The following is a 21,477-nucleotide window of genomic DNA, read 5'->3' as shown; positions in this document are numbered from 1 at the left end:
CCATAAGGCGGTAGAAGGGGCCAAAAGAGACTATGAGGAAAAAATAGCTGAGGAGGCGAAAAACTTCAAGCTGTTCTTTCAATATATTAAGGGGAAACGACCCGCGAAGGAAGTGGTGAGACTGTTGGATGACCATGGAATAAAGGGAGTGCTAAAGGAGGACAAAGCAATCGCCAACAAACTGAACACATTTTTTGCATCTGTATTTACCGAAGAGGATATACACAGCATACCGGAACCCATCAGGCTATATGCTGGAAACGAAGACGGGAAACTGACAGGGTTGACGGTCAATCTAGAAGAGGTATGCAGGCAGAATGATAGGCTTAAGAGCAATAAATCCCAGGGACCGGATGGCATCCATCCGAGGGTCATCAAGGAACTGAAAGGGACTATGGCTGAACTGCTTCAACTAATAGCCAATCTGTCGATCAAACCGGGAAAGATTCCGGAAGACTGGAAGGTAGCGAATGTTACGCCGATCTTCAAAAAAGGTTTGAGGGGAGATCCGGGAAACTACAGATCGGTGAGTCCGACCTCGGTACCGGGAAAGATGGTAGAGGCACTGATAAAGGACCGCATCATTGATCACCTTGATGGACACGGACTAATGAGGACCAGTCAGCATGGTTTTAGCAAAGGCAGATCATGTTTGACGAACTTGCTGCACTTCTTTGAGGGAGTAAACAGACAGATAGACAAGGGTGATCCAGTCGACATTGTATATCTGGATTTTCAGAAGGCGTTTGACAAGGTTCCGCATGAACAACTACTTCGGAAAATTGCAAGCCATGGAATTGAGAGTGAAATATTCACATGGATTAAAAACTGGCTGGAGCATATTAAACATAGAGTGGGGGTAAATGGACAGTACTCGGACTGGAAGAGCGTCACCAGTGGGGTGCTACAGGGCTCGGTGCTTGGACCCATGCTCTTCAACATCTTTATAAACGATCTAGACATAGGTACGACGAGTGAGGTGATTAAATTTGCGGACGATACGAAGTTATTCAGAATAGTGCAGACGCAGGGGGATTGCGAAGATCTGCAACATGACATAATCAGGCTCGAGGAATGGGCATCAACATGGCAGATGAGGTTCAACATGGATAAGTGTAAAGTGATGCATGTCAGTAACAAAAATCTCATGCATGAATACAGGATGTCCAGGGTGGTACTTGGAGAGACCTCCCAGGAAAGAGACTTGGGAGTTCTGATCAATAAGTAGATGAAGCCGTCCATGCAATGTGCAGCGGCGGCAAAGAAAAGAGCGAACACTATACTACAAAATACTAGAATGATAAAGAGTGAACAGAATACTAGGAATGATAAAGAAGGGGATCACGAACAGATCGGAGATGGTTATCATGCCGCTGTACGGGGCCATGGTGCACCCTCACCTGGAGTACTGCATCCAGCACTGGTCACCGTACATGAAGAAGGACACAGTACTACTTGACAGGGTCCAGAGAAGAGTGACGAAGTTGGTTAAGGGGCTGGAAGAGTTGCCATCCAGCGAAAGATTAGAGAAACTGGACCTCTTCTCCCTCAAGCAGAGGAGATCGAGAGGGGACATGATCGAAACATTCAAGGTACTGAAGGGAATAGACTTAGTAGATAAGGACAGGTTGTTCACCTTCTCCAAGGTAGGGAGAACAAGAGGGCACTCTCTAAAATTGAAAGGGGATAGATTTTGTACGAACATAAGGAAGTTCTTCTTCAACTAGAGAGTGGTAGAAAACTGGAACGCTATTCCAGAGTCTGTCATAGGGGAAAACACCCTCCAGAGATTCAAGACAAAGTTAGACAAGTTCCTGCTGAACAATTCTTATGTTCTGTGGCAATTCTTATGTTCTTATGAAGCTGGCAACAGAAGTGAATTGTAAATGCTGTTGCTAGCCGAAGAAGTTCATGATGCCAAGCCGAGCACCTGGGGCAGACCGCTACTCTCCCCTCTCCCATCAGTGACGAGCCAGAGGGAATCACCGGCAGGAGAAAGCCGCAAAGCAGCTTGCTTAGAGTGCTGCGGTGCTGTTTAGAGTCTCGTGATGGGAGGGAGAGATAGGAAGGTCGGGTCGGGGGGGGGACGATGACGATGCTGCCACTGACGGTGAATCTAGCAATGGTGAGGCCCTAAAGCACTGCACCAGCGGGCCCCCCTGACCATTTCGGGCCCTAGGTCCATGCCTAATGGGCCTATCCTTTAATCCGGCCCTATACGTAAACCTGAAGTTTTCAATAAGGAGTCAATTTGGGAGGCTATTTCTAGTCCTCAAATTTCTCTGAGAAGCCAGATACAGTACTGGAGTACTTTCAGAAAGTTTGGATTTGAAGAATAAAGTTTTAGCTTTGGAAAACAAATCAGATGACCATGACACCAGGATAAAGTCTCTAGAAATGCAAGCACTAACTTAGGTTAAAGATAGTGCAAGTCTTAATTTCAAGCAAGAAATGGTGGAAAACTCCCTTAGGAGATGCAATTTGCAGATTATTAACTTTCCGAAACTGTTTCCCATACCTGCAATAGATATGTTTAAGCGTTACCTAAACGAAGCTCTGAAAGTACCTGAGTCCTCTTATCCACCTCTCTCTTAAATATATTATTTGCCTAGGAGAGTTAAGTTTCAAAATCCTAACCAGCAGAATTTATCTGCTGATAGTTTGGATTTGTCTAATTTCCTGGAGAGGTCAGAAACTGAGACTCAAGTATTGGTACGGTTTGCTATTGATTCAAAGAGCCCCTGCCTAGCCTGGAGCAAAAGAGTGAGCACTTAAGCTAAAATCCAGAGCCTAGCACCATCCGTGCTCAGGCTCAAACAGCCAAATTGAGAGTCCCAGCTTCAGCAGGTCCAAGCATCTTTTCAAATAAAACACCACACTTAAAATCAGGGAATGAAGCCTGCATTTCCTTTCTGCCCAGGGGAAAAAAAAACAGAGCAGAAAAAAATACCTCTTCAGGGCTTGGGCATATCCTCAGCACTGGTAGTCCTGGAGCCTTTGGTATCTCACGTCTCTCTTTTTCTCTCTCTGAGACAGCTGTTATTCAGGCTTCTGCGTGGAGCATGCTCCGACTCTCCTCCAGTGGGAGCTGACCAGGATTTCCCTCCCCGGTAGATCCAGACATTCCACCCTGGCTTTTTGATTCTGCCCTACCAGGGACCAGACTCCTTCCCTATACTCCATTCTTGATAAAACAGCTGTCTAGCAGAGCTTGAATAAATAAATAAATTTAGGAGGCAGGTTCGTACAGACAAAATAGGGACTAGAATGGAAGGGCAACTGATCCCTGGGGTCACAATATTTATTTATTTTTAAAACTTCTATACTGTTTTTATCCAAAACAGTTCACAAGGGGTTACATACATAAAATATTAAATTCAGTGTAGTATAAATCAATTGCTCAGAAAAATGCATTAACAAATAGTTGAGTCTTCAACATTTTCTTAAAAGAATTCCTCTCTCCACATATATTTCCAAATTACCCTATTAAAGAAGTTTCAGCGTCAAAGCTGATTAGCAGAGAAGGCTTTTTTTGTCCAGGGATGTCAATGTGGTACTTATTTTAGAAACTGTATTCCTGTTTTGGGTGTCTGAAATCTAGGTTGCATGGCCATCAAATCCTGACATCTGGCAAAGGGGTGTGGTCTGGCCATGTTTGGGGAGGAGCCCAAAGATGGACATCCAACTCCAATTGCAGAAGGGGAAGGGAAGATTGATCTTTGGTTTTCAGCTGGGTGCTCGAACCATTAGGCTCCTCCTCCACATCGATGTCTGGGTGGCCATTTTATAATATGGATGTTCCTATGCTGCCACAAAGCCATCCATGTCCTCTCTTTTGCCCCATTCATGGTTTAGTCTTTTCATTTTGTTCCAGGAACTTGGAAACATTATTGAGTTTTCCTTAAGCTATCTGACAATTCCTGGGAATCGGTCATTGATTATTTTTCCTTTCAATAGCCATATGGATCTGCAGCTGTTGGTGTGTCCAGTCTACTTCTCAGCCCTTTCAATAACAGCCTCCTTCAGAAGTCTGTAGGATGTACATCATGTCAGCAAGCCATAACACTTGTAGCCAGGCTAAAAGTCCACTTTTTTGAGGCTGCTTTTAACTCTTAACTCCACCCTGTTTGTAACGGAACCATGTCTATTGTTTCACTCCCTCTGTAGTTCCCTACTCCAATTGTCCTGTTTGTCTGTCTGATTAGATTGTAAGCTGTATCAAACAGGGATTTTCTCTTCACGGAAAATGTAATGTACAGTGCTATCAAAATGATACCTGGTGCTAGTAGCAGTGGTACTTCTTCCTCAATGATAGGGACATTCAAAACAATTTGAGCCTCATCAGTTATTCATAGTAGTTCCAAGCTGTTATGGTAGGTGGCGCTCTCGTCCAATACTATAAAGCACTACCAGGCAGTTTTGTGTAAAGTTTCTCATGAAGCTCACTAAAAAGAGCTAATATAGTTGAATCAGAATGGATCTCTTGCCCCTGATCATTTGTTAAAATAATGACCCATTTCCTCCCCCCCCCCCTCCAACTAGCTTTTATCAGTCTGGTCATCATTTTTCCACTGTTATAGCAGAGATTTTTTTAGCTCTCTGACAGAATAGTTCATTTGGGCAGTAACTGACTTTGTTACTCTGAAGAATTTTTACCAAATACTGGTGATCTAGCCTTAATGTCTCCCTAGCACAGCTTTTTTTCTTATGACTATGGTAGGTTATTACTTCCAAGAACACTTTAAAGAGGACTCACACTTCCTATACAAAATCAATGATCAATAAACCCATTGGTAATCTCAGCACACAGACCTGGGTTTGTTAAATGGCCTTCGGAGAGTGGCACTCCTTAGCTCCGTTCCAGAACATGAGGCAGGGAAAACTGTCCAGCCCAGAAAAAGAGACAGCCACAGTGCTATTAAACTTTAGCATACAGCCGATTCCCCATAACTGGCATGGGGCTCGAGAGAAAAAATGCTGCAGGCATACAGCCTAGAAACACTTAAAGCATCCTGTGAAAATCAGGAAGCAGATTTCATGGGTAGTAGTAGAATGGCTAAGCTAACGAAGAACCATATTGTGGACTTGGAGATTTGCACTTATCAGACCCATTAGCTTGACAAGGAGCACTAGGCAAGTTCCACAAATACAGACATAATCAGTAAAACAATAACACATTAAAAACACACAATTTTCACAAACACATTAAAGCCCAGAAGGCTCCATTTTCCAACTCACACAATACTATATTGCAGCGTGGACTGAGCAAGAAGCTTCTTACCCAGCAAGCAAGAAGAAAACAGAACTTACCAGAAGCCAAAGTTAAAACCCAGTAACATAGTAAATGATGGCAAATAAAGACCCGAATGGTCCATCCAGTCTGCCCAATCTTACCACTCTTGAAATTACTGATTTCATTTCAATTTTCCTGCTTCTTAGCTATTTCTGGGCCAGAACCCAAAGCTCTGCTTAGGTTCCATCCACTGAAGTCTCTGTCCAAGTTCACTCCAGCCCATCTAACCATCCCAGCCATCGAAGTCCTCCCCAGCCCGTCCTCAACCAAATGGCCATATACAGTACTGCCCAGTACTGCCCTTAGTTTTTCAATATATACCATTTTCTGATTAAAGATTCTCTGTGTTCATCCCATGCTTTTTTGAACTCTGCCATCGTTTTCCTCTCCATCACCTCCCTTGGGAGCGCATTCCAGGCATCCACCACCCTCTCTATAAAGAAGAATTCTCTTACATTGCTCTAGAGCAGGGATCTCAAAGTTCCTCCTTGAGGGCCGCAATCCAGTCGGGTTTTCAGGATTTCCCTAATGAATATGCATTGAAAGCAGTGCATGCACATAGATCTCATGCATATTCATTGGGGAAATCCTGAAACCCCGACTGGATTGCAGCCCTCAAGGAGGGACTTTGAGACCCCTGCTCAAGAGTCTCCCATCCCTCAACCTCAAATTATGTCCTCTAGTTTTACTATTGTCCTTTCTCTGGAAAACATTTTGTTCTACATTAATACCTTTCAAGTATATGAATGTCTGAATCAATTCTCCCCTGTCCAAGCTTTACTTAAAATTTGATAAAACTGCCCATCAAGTTTCACATATTAAAATAATAAGTTTGGGAGGCAGACAAAATAAGCCGACGTACGGAAACAAAAGGTAGGAAGGGGAGAGAAATACAAATCAGATAGGAAAGAAACCATTTAAGAAATGAACGATAGGGAGGGAGGTCCTGTCTGTGAACAGAAATTGAGGAAGAAAGTTTATAGGTTGAATGCATCTTTAAATAAAAATGTTTTAAACTTGCCTTTGAAACGTTCTAAATTTGTCTCTTCCTGTAGTTCCAGGTACATTGTATTCCAAAGTGTGGGTGCTATAACTGAAAAAATTGTAGTTCGTGTTATGCTAAGTAGTCAAATTGAAGGAATGGTTAAAAAGTGTTGAGAGTGTGATCTGAGAGTTCTAGACGGAGTATGAATGAGGACATTGTTCAGGAATTCTGGGAGGTTAGTGTTACGAGTTTTGAACGTGAAGAGTAGAATTTTGTATGTTATTCTGTGGGTTATAGGGAGCCAGTGTAACATGATCATTTTTTTTTTTTGGGGGGGGGGGGGCATTTTCGATAAGCTTTATTGCTGAGTTTTGTATTATTTGTAGACGCCTGATCTCTTTTTGGGTGATACCGTTGAATAAGGAGTTACAGTAATCCAAACAGGATATGACAAGAGAGTGTATCAATACGTTTAATGCAGAAGGATTGAGCGTATAAGCCGAAGTCTGTGAAAACATTTCTGAACGACAGAACTAATTTGGTGGTGGTATGTTAGTTTACTATCCAGAATAACTCCCAAGAGCTTCATTGTAGATGTTATGCAAAATGGTGTAGCATTTACGCAGATGGCGGATTGCAAATGAGATCAAGTTTATTTAAAATTTTTTTATACCACTCAATCAGACTTCTGAGTGGTGTACAATAAAAATTACAGTTTGTGTCACATAAAATGGGGAAGACAATTAAAATAGAATGTGTAATAAATTAGACAGAACGAACAGAAACAAATGGGAAAGGGGGAAGAACTACAATATTTTTCAAGAGCAAGAGAACAATTAAGGGAAAAAAATTTGGGATGGGGAAAAGAAGGTGCTTTCTGCAGTCGGCATGTTTTTTGTTTTTTATTTTTTGCCCTTACAAGAGCATTTAGATGTCAAATGCATCTTGGAACAGAAACGTTTTTAAGTTTGTTTGAAAGTGGATCAAAGATTTTTTTCCCCAAATAGAGTTCCGTAGTAATGGTGCGCTTACTGCAAAATTGTTAGATCTTATAGTGTTTATTTGTTTTAAAGATGGAACTACAAGAAGGTTTTGTGTCATGGAGCGAAGCGTTTTAGATAGACAATGTGGAATTAATAGGTTATTAATGAAATCCGGTTGGTTACTTTGTCGTATTTTAAATGTGAGTCGTATAATTTTGTAGCTAACCCTATGTTCCACAGGCAACCAGTGTGCTTTGCGTAGTAGGGGGGAAACATGATCGTACTGGGAATAACATTGTCGAGGATTTAGTGATGTTTAGTGCTAACATATTCTCCCTTAGCCATTGCTCTATTTTTTCAATTTTATGATTAATATTTGTAATTTCAATTGGATCATTAGAGGCTCATAAACGAAAGAGAAAAACGTCCAAAAACCAGCCTAAGTCGGCGCTTGGATGAACATTTCCCAAATACGTCCAAGTGCCGATAAGAAAACCGGGGTTTGGACGTATTTCTAGACAACCTAGGCCTTCATAGTGCCACTGAGCGACCAAAGCTAAACGGGGCATTTCAGGAGGAGTGTCGGGGGCGGGAGTTGGGCAGGACGTGGGCTGGCTTAGACTTAGTCGTACAGCATGTATAACTGAAAGTTATACAGCCCATGGTCGACAGAACTTGGACGTTGTGACTTAGACCCTGTAAAACAGGGTCTAAGTCACAAAAACCCACCTAAACTCACCAGATAAGCACTGCAAACACATAAAACAGACCCCTACACACTACCCAAGTGATCACTGACCCCCCCACCCCCATAAAAATATTAATCACACCTTTAAAATTCAGCCTCCAGACCATCATCACCTGGCCGCCTGGCATAGGAAAGCCTAGTCGTCCAGTACAGAGGCAGCTTAAGTTGTCTTGGAGGTTGGTTAGGGACCCATAGAGAGGAGGACCCATGCCCATAAGCCCCTGTAATCACTGCATTAATATTGAAACATGTGCACTGCCCTATACACCCCCACAACCCTTTTTTACTGGCATATAAGTGGCTCCTGCAGCCATAAGGGCTATTGGGGTGGTAGATAAGTGGGTCTAGAGGATTCTGGAGGTGGTTGGGGGGGCTCACCGTGACCTAAAAGGGAGCTGTAGTGAGGAGAAGCCATGGCACCCTTTTTGTGAAGTTCACAGCAGTGCCCTGTAAGGTACCCCACTATTTAGGTGGCATGTCTGGGTGTTCAGTCCATCACTTTGCAGACCAACATGTTCAACAGGGCTTGTTCTAGGTATTTTTGACTTGGAGGAAAAGTTGGATGGAAATGTGGTATAAAGATGGACGATTTAGCGGCTTGGATGATCAGATCAGCAGGATGTATAATTAGACGATTTTCGAAACAAAAAAAATTTAGGATGTATTTTTCGGAAATGTGTCCTAGGCTGTTTTTTACTTTGGACGACTTGCGAGTTGGACGCAAACAGACTTAGACGTCCCTTTCAATTATGCCCCTCCACATGTCCAAGGAATGTAAGAGCTGGATGTATGCAAATGGGGTGAATCTGATTGATTGACATAGTGTGAGTAGTGGAGCCAGAAAAATCTTGAAAAGAGGGGATAAAATGGGATTCCATAGTTATTGGTGCTACGTTCAGATGTGGTATTATTACAGATAACCTTAAAAGCACGGTCAGTAAAATAGGATCTGAACCACTCAAGCACCTGATTAGTGACTCTTATGGGCAGGGGTCTCCAAACTTTTCACTACGAGGGCTACATTGATTACATGGATAAGTGTAAAGTGATGCATGTAGGTAACAAAAATCTCATACATGAATACAGGATGTCCGGGGCGGTACTTGGAGAGACCTCCCAGGAAAGAGACTTGGGAGTTATGATCAACAAGTCGATGAAGCCGTCCACACAATGTGCGGCGGTGGTGAAAAGGGTGAACAGAATGCTAGGAATGATAAAGAAGGGGATCATGAACAGATCGGAGAAGGTTATCATGCCGCTGTACCAAGCCATGGTGCGCCCTCATCTGGAATACTGCGTCCAGCACTGGTCACTGTATATGAAGAAGGACATGGTACTACTCGAAAGGGTCCAGAGAAAAGCGACTAAGATGGTTAAGGGGCTGGAGGGGTTGCCGTACAGTGAAAGATTAGAAAAACTGGGCCTTTTCTTCCTCGAACAGAGGAGATTGAGAGGGGACATGATCGAAACATTCAAGGTACTGAAGGGAATAGACTTAGTAGATAAGGAAAGGTTGTTCACCCTCTCCAAGGTAGGGAGAACAAGAGGGCACTCTAAAGTTGAAAGGGGTAGATTCCGTACAAACGTAAGGAAGTTCTTCTTCACCCAGAGAGTGGAAGAAAGCTGGAACGCTCTTCCAGAGGCTGTTATAGGGGAAAACACCCTCCAGGGATTCAAGACAAAGTTAGACAAGTTCCTGCTGAACCAGAATGTACACAGGTAGGGCTAGTCTCAGTTAGGGCGCTGGTCTTTGACCAGAGGGCCGCCGTGTGAGCGGACTGCTGGGCACGATGGACCACTGGTCTGACCCAGCAGCGGCAATTCTTATGTTCTTATGTTCAGCAGGCCTTAGTAAAAAAGAAAAAAAAGATAAATAACTCTAGATATATGAGTTTTATTGAAAGCAGAAACATCAGAGTCAAACAGATTTTGAAACAATCAAATTTCCCTAGTATTGGCATCCAAATTAGCAAATCACTTCTGAAATTGTTGTTTAAGATCTGAAATAACTAAATCTGTGAACGAGAAAGGAAATTCTGCACAGTGTGGCATATGAGCTTCCTACAATGACGCGAATTGACACTGTTGATTGAGGCTGAACAAGTACAAAGAAATACTGCGAAGTATACAAATACTAGAAACATGATGGCAGATAAAGGCCAAATGGCCCGTCTAGTCTGCCCATCTGCAGTAACCTCTCCGAGAGATCCCACGTGCCTATCCCAGGCCCTCTTGAATTCAGACACAGTCTCCGTCTCCACCACCTCTATCGGGAGACTGTTCCATGCATCTACCACCCTTAGATTACTCCTGAGCCTATCACCTCTCACCTTCATTCTACGCCCTCTCATTGCAGAATTTCCTTTCAAATTAAAGAGACTCAACTCATGCGCATTTACATTACGTGGGTATTTAAACGTCTCTATCATATCTCCCCTCTCCCACATTGCCTTCAAAGTGTACAGATTGAGATCTTTAAGTCTGTTCCCATACGCCTTATGATGAAGACCACATACCATTTTAGTAGCCTTCCTCTGGACCGACTCCTTCCTTTTTATATCTGTGAAGTATTACTACAAATTATCCAATTACTGTGACGTATACAAATACTGCAAAGTATACAATTCAGTATTAAAGTTGTGAATAATATTAATATAATATGGAATATCAATATATTTTTAACACAATTTTAATTAATGCAGATTCTCATTGGAAAATTACTATATATGGTATACTCAAATATAAGTCGATCCGAATATAAATTGAGACCCCCATTTTTCCCTAGGCTTTACTTTTTTTTAAAAATAATTCTTTATTGATTTTTAAACAAGAACAGTGTTATATAAATAAAAGAACAGTATATTATTGCATTCAGTCATAGCACTAATATCTATATAGATAACAGAACTATCCTTCAATAATTACATTATTTTGCATATAGTAATAACATAAGAACCCTAGGCTTTCCTAAACTAGGTGCTGATGTTCTGGAGACAGGTATGTATGTTTTTATTCCAATCTTTGCGGGGTTGTGAGGGGGTCAGTGAACACTGGGGGAGTATGTGGGGGTCTTTACTTTGTCTCTGCAGTGGTTCTTTGGTCACTTTGGATACCTTTTGGGCACTTATACCTGTTTTTACATCATTTAAGTCACAACGTATAAGTTCCATTCAGGAAGTCTCATAAAACCTTTGATTATCCCTGCAGGATGACTTTGTCTAGGCTGGCCCACATCCCGCCCTAACCACTCCTCCAGATTTGCCCCTTTTAGATTTGGGCGCACAGCGGCATTCAGAGGCCTAAAAAGTCCCTGGATATGTCAAAAAAATAGCTTTGATTACCAGCACTTGGACAACCTGTCTTTTAGGTCATCCAAGTGCCGACTTGGGCGGGTTTTTAGACCCATTAATGTTTTGATTATGAGCTCCATATTAAAGCTGGTTTAAAAGAATATCATGATTTATTGTTTCAAAAGTAGCAGACAGATCCAACATGACCAGAAACTAATTACAACAATGATTCATACTATTTCATAATACTATATAAGTGGAAGTAAGGAAGAAGTAGGGAATTACAGGCCGGTAAGTCTGACTTCTGTGGTAAGCAAATTAATGGAAACACTTTTAAAACAGAGAATGGTAAAGTTTCTGGAATCCTGAGAATTACAGGACCGTAGGCAACATGGATTCACTAGAGGTAGGTCTTGTCAGTCAAATCTGATCAATTTCTTTCACTGAGCGACCAGAGAATTGGATAGAGGGAGTGTGCTAGATGTGTTGTATTTAGATTTTAGCAAAGCCTTTGAGTGTTCCAACTAAAGAAAATTAAATGCTGAAATCCCAATTATGCATCTCTTCTACTCCAATCTAGCTGGTACCGACTATTAAACTTTTAGGTGTAATTCTTGACAATGTACTCTCTTTTAAAAGCCCAAATCAGCTCTGTAGTGCAAAAATGTTTCTTTAAACTAATGATGATATGCTTTATTTAGTCTCTTCTAGACCCCAAATCTCTCAATATTCTTATCCATTCTTTAGTAATGTCCACCTTAGTCTACTGTAATTCTCTCTACCAGGGAATCACCTAAAAACAGATCAGGAGATTACAGAAAATTCAAAATACAGCCATTAAAATTATCTTTAAGGCAAAGAAATTTGACCATGTTTCCCCTCTTCTTAAAAAAGCTAATTGGTTACCCATCACTCACAGAATCTCATTCAAAACTCTTTTACTAGCATTTAAAGTTCAACTCACTTCCCCATGTTCATTGACAGGCTCTTAATTCCTTACGAATCCTCAAGGTCACTGAGATCATCTCAGCAACATCTTCTGACTATCCCCTCAATCTGACAGCTGTTGTACAATACAACATGAAAAACCATTTACTTCGTAGTTGCACCAACACTATGGAATGCCCTTCCCTTAACCCCACAGCAAGAAAATGATTTAAATAATTTTAAAACCAATCTTAAAACTTTTCTCTTCAAAGACGCTTATGAAATTTACAATTGATAATAAAAAACAATATTTTTAATATTGTATCCCTATCCTTTCTCTCTTTGTTTCAATTTTTGTCTTAATAGTTACTATTAGTTTTTTTGTCTATTCCCCCAACTTTTAATTAATTTTAACACTGCAAAGATGTAAACCGCTTTGGTATGTAATGCCATATACCAAGACATAATAAACCTGAAACTCTTTGAAGATCTTGGCCATGAACCATCTTTTCTGAACAATACCATCATGGACTCTGCATACCTTCCTAGAAGTACTGTGCTAGCTGACATCAGCCATGGACAGGGGTAGGCAATTCCGGTCGAGAGCCGGAGCCAGGTCAGGTTTCCAGGATCTCCACAATGAATATGTATGAGATGGATTTGCATGCATTGCCTCCTTGAGATGCAAATCTATCTCATGCATATTCATTGTAGATATCCTGAAAACCTGACCTGGCTGCGGCTCTCGAGGACCGGAATTGCCTACCCCTGTCCAAGGACATGCTGTCCATCTGCACTAGCCCTCCAATCTATCTTGTGTGAAGCTGCGGAGGAAAGATTTTCACAAAAACACTGGAACAAGATAGCTAATGAGGATTATCTCATTTCCATCAGATTTGGGAACCATTCTAGACTACTCTTACATCTGCTGCTCATAATAGAATTTTGAATTTTTTGTAGATTAATAATTGTTGTGCCATGTTGGTGGGACTGTTATGGAACTGTGGGGAGTGGGGTGAGAGGTTCATTCTTTGCAATACTAATGATTATCATTTGGAACAATGCTGCAGCAAGGAAACACTGTTATGTCAAGTTGTATTTTCAGTTATGGAAATAAGCAGTTCTGGCTATATTTATATGCACTGGCATTAATTAAAAAGATTTAAACAAACATAGAAACATAGAAAGTATATAAAAGAATATTGCAGAATTTTCAAATATGGTTTTTTTTGTAGTAGGAGTAGGTCAAGGCTCTACTACAGTTATAATCCTGATAAAGCAATATTCAAGGGTAATTCCTTTGTGTGTGTCTTTTATAGGCAGGTGCTGCTCCCATGCTAGTGAACACAGACTGCTTGGATACAAGTCCTTCTGTAAGTAATAACTTCTCTTTTTTGGGTGTATGCTTTTTAACCTATTTGACATTAATTTGATACTGTACACAAGCTTCAGAACACATTTATAGGGAGATGGGAAATAAGTGTACTAAAAGTCCATGAGGATAGGCATGGGGTGGCTGATTGGGTGGTGGTGTTTATCTCCTTATGTCTATATCTGGGTATATCTGTATGTCTATTTTTAGAGTAAATGGCCAGAAATCCATTACTCAAAAATGGCCAAGTGTTCTTGGTGGAAGCTGAAAATTTGCGTTTGTCTCCCTCCCTCCCTCCACCCCCTCCCCACTGAATAGTTGCCTCACCTCCTTGTCCACTTGTAGATTCCCCCCTTGTGTCTCTCATAATTCCTGATAGTCTAGGGGTCTAGTCAGAGCAGGTACAGGTAATGCGTTAATTTTAGCACTCAGTTTAGGGATGTTATACAAGGGGAATGTGTCTCAAGATAAATATTGCTAGAAAGCCTGAATTATTAATTAAGCTGGATCAGTATGAAGTCACTGATTGAGGATCAAATAGATTCTTTCTTGTTTCTATCTGTAGAGAGAGTAGTTTAAGGTGTAGATCCTTGCTGGAAGAGAAGTCTTCTGTTTGCAGAATGGTTAGGAGTAGACCATGGAGGTAGTCTTGTCTTGGGTGAGTATGAGGATTCCAGAGAAAGGTTTAGCAAAGAGTTTGCTTTTATAATTATTGTTGGGCTACAGATGCTGAAGGCACATAGGATTCTGGGATAGTTGAAACTGGGTCTTATTGAGTTTGGTGATGGAGACATGGAAATTGGATTAGCTGAACAAATTTTTCCTGAATGACCAGGTACTGAGATATACACCTCCGAATGTCATGACATTCTGGTTGTCTGTCTTGGCTGTTTAGATTGTAAGTTCTTTCAAGCAGGGACTGTTTTCTTCTTCTTTGTGACTCTGCAGTGCTGCGTGCGTCTGGTAGCACTATAGAAATAATTAATAGTAGTCGTAGAATGTACCTGACAAGATTAAGAGGGTTATTGTCTGGGAATTTTAGTTAGATGTTCTTTCTTTTGATATACCTAATGTTCTGCCCCTTATTCAAGTGAGCAAATCTTGTTTAAAGATGAAGTCAACATTTGAGATTAAACGCTTCAAATGAGAAAACATTAATTCTCCCCTACATTTTGTACTTTTCCATTTCCCTTCATTTTTTTTTTCTATACAATGTATTAAATTTTATATAACTAATTTTATTGTAAACCGTTTAGATATGTCTGATAGACAGAATATCAAGAAATAAATAAACTTGAAAAAATAAAAACTTCAAAAACTATTTCTTTAAGTTAAGCTCCCAGAGTGCACTGCTGTTCACCCGGTGGGCTGAATTCCCTTTTCTCCTGGCTGTTGCTCTTGTGTGTGGAGATAGCGAATTCTATTTAGAGCTGCATTGTTCCCCATCTGATCTACACCTTTGAATCTGCTAGTCCCAAGTCAGACTCCTGGAGGGCAGAATACTGGAACTGGAAACACTTCGAGCAGTGGAAGAGGAGGACAGGGATGCAGAGAAAGTCAAGACAGAGGAAACCATCGAGGAAGAAGTCCGGGAGTTAGAGAAGTTAATCGAGGAGGCATAGAGGGAGGCCATGGAAAATCACCAGCAACAGTGGAACTGCCGAGATACACCTACAGAGAGTAAGGACCATCTGAAGTACAACCACAAGGAAGAAATGGGTGACACAGCGGCGAGATCTGGAAACAGTGGAGGGAACCCACAAGAAGATGAGTCCGGTGCAAGCCAGGATGAGGGAAGATGGAAGTGCATAGAGGACACAGACCTATGGCTGGAGAGATGGTCATACACCAGGGACACGGACCTGCGGCTAGAAAGGCAAGAGAAGATAGAGAGGACAGCAATAGTCGTGGGGAACTCAATCATCAGACAAGTTGACAGCCACATAGTGGAAGGAAGACAGGATCGGCTGGTGACCTGCCTCCTGGGAGCCAAGGTAGAAGACATAGTGAGCTGCATTGACAGGATAATCAACAGCGTGGAAGAGGAAGATACGGTGGTGGTGATCCATATGGGACAAACAATGTGAGCAACAGGAACTACAACAGGGAAGTACTGAAGGACCAGTTCCGGATGCTAGGAAGGAAGCTGAAGACCAGAATGCAGAGGGTAGCATTCTCGAAGATCCTGCCAGTTCCCAGGGCCGACGAGAAGAGGCAGACGGAGCTGCAAGCAGTCAATGCGTGGATGTGGTGCTGGTGTGAGGAAGAAGGATTCGTGTGCAACTGGACAACGTTCTGGGGGAAGAGCAAGCTATTCAGGAAGGATGGACTCCACCTCAGTGGAGACGGAACGAGGCTACCTGCATGCAACATCAAGAGAGAAATTGAGAAGTTTTTAAACTAGGAAGAAGAGGAAAGCCGACAGTCGACTGAGAGTTGATGGTTCGGGAACCGGTTTACCCAGAAGATACCGTGCAGGAAGATAGCAGGGAAGACTCACCGGATCATAGGCAAGACAGAAATCCTGACGGATCGAAAGGGACACAAGTTGGAAGAAAATGCAAGAAAGTGACAGGCCACAAACTCAAGTGTATGTACACGAATGCAGGGAGCCTAAGGAATAAGATGGGTGAATTAGAATATATGGCACATAAAGATAACCTTGACATCATCGGCATCACAGAAACATGGTGGAACGAGGAAAATGTCTGGGATACTGGGATATAAGCTATACCACAGAGACAGAGCCAGCACTGTTAGCAACTGCATGAGCTTGGAAACTAATTTAAAATTTATCTTATTTGTTTTTATGATTTAAAATTCAGTATTATTTTAACTGTGTTAAGGCTTTATTGTGTTCCGGTACATGACTCTTAAAACCAGTCACTTTGCGGCGCACCTTTATGCGATACTGCAATGCGTACTAAGGAGTTTTCTAAATTCCCCTTTTAAAAATAAAAAATTTATACAAAAAAGTAATAACATTTCATATCTTTGCTTAATAGTTTTTCTTTTTGGTGCCATTCTATTCGAAGCAGAAATAAATAACCCTTATACCCATATAAGTGAGTTTGCAGACATGGAAAATAGTTCGTCTATTCCGGTTTTTTGGGGTCATAGACCCATCTCAAATAAATCCATTCATAGGAATTTTCATTCAGTTTTGCCATCTAATTTAAAATCACTCCTTACAAGTAATACATTTTCTTCTAGTTCCAAATTACCTTTAAATCATAAGCCCCAATCATTAAATATAGGTTTAATCAATATTCGTTCAATTAAAACAACATTTCATCTCATTAAAGATCTTGTTATAGACCAATCGTTAGATATATTATTCCTAACTGAAAATTGGTTATCAGAAGGTGATGAAGCCTATCTTACATTTGCCTGCCCAGATGGTTTTTCTTTTTTTATAATCATCGGACCAATAAAAAAGGTGGAGGTTTAGCTGTAATATTTAGAGAATTCTTATTGATTCAGGTAGACAAATCTACAGGCTCTGTGCCCATTGAATTTTTACATTTAACCATACAAACAAAACCTAGAACAGATATACTGCTAATTTATCTCCCTCCACCGATAAACTCTGATAATATGGCATTTCTGATGTCTTTACTGTTTGAATTTGGCAGTTCTTCTTCAAATCCATTAATTTTAGGGGATTTCAACATCCATTTTGATGATCAAAATAACAATTTCACTAAAACTGTTCTCTCCCATATCAATCAATTAGACCTGTATTCTCTAATAACCCAACCAACACATCAAGCAGGTCACACTATTGACACAGTGTTAATTCCAATTTCGGCAAAGAACAATTTTTCCTTAAATTGTTGTCTTCCAGTTCCCTGGTCTGATCACTTTTTTATTTCACTAACATATGTTAGCCTTTTTACCAGACCTAATTCTACACGTCAAACAATTTCATACAGGAATTTTAACGATCTCTCATATGATTCAATTCAATCTACGTTTCAACTAGATTTTTCAAAATCAACTACTACTTCAATTGATGATTTAACCAACTTATGGAATAATGCCATTCAAACTACTTTAAATAAACTTGTTCCAATACAAAAAAAGATCATTTCGGCTCGAAAATGTAGTAATCCTTGGTTTACTACAGATCTTTTACTCCTTAAGAAACAATTAAGATCTCTTGAACGGAGATGGAGGAAGGATAAATCCCAGGAAAATCTCTTTACATACAGGGACCATATGAAATTTTATAAAACAAAAATTAATCAAACTAAAATGAAATACTATTCTGAAAAGATTTTTAAAGCTAAAAATCCTTCAATGCTTTATAACATTCTTAACAAAATAACATCTCATAAAATACAAAATGATTCCAATGGCATAGCCCCAACAGCCCAGGAAATTGCTGACTACCTTACAGAGAAAATTACTAATATTAGGAAATCATTTACAAATCTTTCACTTATAAGTGATTCTGAACAGACCAATTCAGATTTGCTATCCTCTAAATGCTCGAAATTCAAGTTGCCTAGTTTAAATGAGATAGAAACTGTTCTAAAAACTCTGAATTGCAAAAGTTCAAAAGCTGACCTAATACCACCATTAATTCTTAAACAATATTTTAAAATCTTTGGACCTATGATTCATATATTAGTTATAGAAAGTTTAAATCAACATACGGTTCCCCTAAATTGGAAAAAATCATATATCCGTCCAATTATCAAGGATAAAAATGTAGGTCAAGATGAACTCTCCAATTATAGACCAATATCCACTATTCCATTCTTGCCTAAATTAACAGAAAAAATTGTTTTCAATCAGATATCTGAGTTTATAGAACAAACTAATGTGTTACATCCGAATCAAACAGGTTTTAGAAAACACCATAACACAGAACACTCTCTTCTTGGAATGACTACTTCAATTCAATATTTCCTAGATCACCATCAATCGGTGCTGTTAGTTTCTCTTGATCTGTCAGCAGCGTTTGATACAATTGATCACCAATTACTCCTTGCTAGACTTCAATCTATTGGGGTTAGAGATGAAGTTCTAGCTTGGTTCACATCTTACTTTAGTGAGCGTACTTCAATAGTTAATTTCAATAATTCTTCATCCCTTCCATCTCAGATTTCTCATGGGGTTCCACAAGGATCTATTCTTTCACCCTTACTTTTTAATATTTTTCTAGCTCCATTAATGACATTATGCCAATCAGTAGGATTTCATGTTTTTGCATATGCTGATGATATACAATTATTACACCCTCTAAATAATAATAATACAGTTGAAATTTCATCTATCAATGAGAAACTTGATCATGTATATCATTGGCTAGACAAAAACAGATTGGCTCTCAATATCAAAAAAACCAATGTTATGTTATTTCCTTGGAAAGAGAACTTTTCTCTTGTTCATCCGATTTCAATTCATAATGTTCCCCTTCAATTAGTTAAAAATATAAAAATTTTAGGTGTAATTTTTGATAACAAACTAAATTTCCATGATCATATCAGCAACATTGTGAAAATCACCTTTTATAGATTACGTAAAATTCGTTCCATCTCGAAATTCCTCTGTGCTAAATCACTCACTATATTGATTCACTCTTTGGTGATTTCTAAACTTGATTACCGTATTTTCGCGGATATAACGCGCACCCGTGTAAAACGCGCACACGGGTATAGCGCGCAGAAATCACGATGATATGTACAAAAACTTTTGTATACCGCGCTCACGGGTATACCGCGCATGATGCCCGACGCTCCTTTCGCCCGCCCTAACTTTCCGTGCGCTGTCCCGACTCTCCGTTCACCCCCCCTGACTCCCGTGCACTGCCCTGACTTTCCGTGCGCTGTCCCGACTCTCCGTTCACCCCCCTGACTTTCCGTGCACTGTCCCCCCTTGAAGTCCTGTCCCCCCTTGAAGGTCTGTCCCCATCCTGAAAGCCTGATGTCCCCCCCGACGTCCGATACATTCCCCCCCCCGGCAGGACCACTCGCACCCCCACCCCGAAGGACCGCCGACTCCCCAACAATATCGGGCCAGGAGGGAGCCCAAACCCTCCTGGCCACGGCGACCCCCTAACCCCACCCCGCACTACATTACGGGCAGGAGGGATCCCAGGCCCTCCTGCCCTCGACGCAAACCCCCTCCCCCCAACGACCGCCCCCCCCAAGAACCTCCGCCCGCCCCCCAGCCGACCCGCGACCCCCTTGGCCGACCCCCACGACACCCCCACCCGCCTTCCCCGTACCTTTGTGTAGTTGAGCCAGAAGGGAGCCCAAACCCTCCTGGCCACGGCGACCCCCTAACCCCACCCCGCACTACATTACGGGCAGGAGGGATCCCAGGCCCTCCTGCCCTCGACGCAAACCCCCCCCCCCCCCCAACGACTGCCCCCCCCAAGAACCTCCGACCGCCCCCCCAGCCGCCCCGCGACCCCCCTGGCCGACCCCCACGACCCCCCCACCCCCCTTCCCCGTACCTTTGGTAGTTGGCCGGACAGACGGGAGCCAAACCCGCCTGTCCGGCAGGCAGCCAACGAAGGAATGAGGCCGGATTGGCCCATCCGTCCTAAAGCTCCGCCTACTGGTGGGGCCTAAGGCGCGTGGGCCAATCAGAATAGGCCCTGGAGCCTTAGGTCCCACCTGGGGGCGCGGCCTGAGGCACATGGTCGGGTTGGGCCCATGTGCCTCAGGCCGCGCCCCCAGGTGGGACCTAAGGCTCCAGGGCCTATTCTGATTGGCCCACGTGCCTTAGGCCCCACCAGTAGGCGGAGCTTTAGGACGGATGGGCCAATCCGGCCTCATTCCTTCGTTGGCTGCCTGCCGGACAGGCGGGTTTGGCTCCCGTCTGTCCGGCCAACTACCAAAGGTACGGGGAAGGGGGGTGGGGGGGTCGTGGGGGTCGGCCAGGGGGGTCGCGGGTCGGCTGGGGGGGCGGTCGGAGGTTATTGGGGGGGGCGGTCGTTGGGGGGGGAGGGGGGTTTGCGTCGAGGGCAGGAGGGCCTGGGATCCCTCCTGCCCGTAATGTAGTGCGGGGTGGGGTTAGGGGGTCGCCGTGGCCAGGAGGGTTTGGGCTCCCTTCTGGCCCGATATTGTCGGGAAGTCGGCGGTCCTTCGGGGTGGGGGTGCGAGTGGTCCCGCCGGGGGGGGATGTATCGGACGTCGGGGAGTCGGCCGGGCAAGAGGGCTTGGGCTCCCTCTTGCTCCGATCGTGGATGCGGGTGCGGGTGGGAGCGCGTGCGAGCGGTCGTTCGGGGTGGGGGTGCGAGCGGTCCTGCTGGGGGGGTGAATCGGGCGTCGGGCGGGGTGGGAACTATGTTTAAAAACTTTTGTATACCGCGCTCAGGCATATAACGCGCGGGGGGTATGCGCGGTAGGTAAAAAAGCGTATAACGCGCGCGTTATATCCGCGAAAATACGGTACTGCAACTCTTTATTCAAAGGAATTGCACAATATGAAATAAAACGATTACAAATTATACAGAACACAGCAATAAAATTAATAAATAATTCCAAAAAATTTGATCATGTAACACCACTTCTCAAAGAGGCTCATTGGCTTCCTGTTAATTACAGAATCACTTATAAGTTATGTGTAATTATCTTTAAAACTTTGATTAATAAGACCCCTGCTTTTTTATATAGATCACTGATTCCATATTCTGCAAAGAGAATTTTACGTTCTAGCGAACAAAATCTGCTAACGATCCCATCCTTAAAAATTATTAATACAAGAAGACAACTCATTTTTTCTTGTACGGCACCTCAAACATGGAACGCCCTCCCTATTACTTTACGGGAGGAGAAAGACCTTGGAAAATTTAAAACTGAGTTAAAAACTTTCCTTTTTAAAGATGCCTTTTCTACATAATTTTATACTTCATGAATTA

At 42.2% G+C, this 21,477-nt stretch overlaps 1 protein-coding gene across 1 annotated transcript in view; it reads left to right on the top strand.

Moving 5' to 3' along the window:
• DLG3 (discs large MAGUK scaffold protein 3) overlaps positions 1-21,477 on the top strand; it is a 490,171-nt gene that overhangs the window by 44,245 nt on the left and 424,449 nt on the right. The window contains exon 2 of the mRNA XM_033945041.1: positions 13,546-13,599. Coding sequence (XP_033800932.1) covers positions 13,546-13,599 — 54 coding nt within the window. The remainder of the gene's footprint in view (positions 1-13,545; positions 13,600-21,477) is intronic.

The sequence above is a fragment of the Geotrypetes seraphini genome, chromosome 5 (genome assembly GCF_902459505.1).
Source record: "Geotrypetes seraphini chromosome 5, aGeoSer1.1, whole genome shotgun sequence".
Classification (NCBI taxonomy): domain Eukaryota; kingdom Metazoa; phylum Chordata; class Amphibia; order Gymnophiona; family Dermophiidae; genus Geotrypetes; species Geotrypetes seraphini.
The sequence above is the reverse complement of the archived record's forward strand: the minus strand, read 5'-3'. Positions and strand labels throughout refer to the sequence as shown.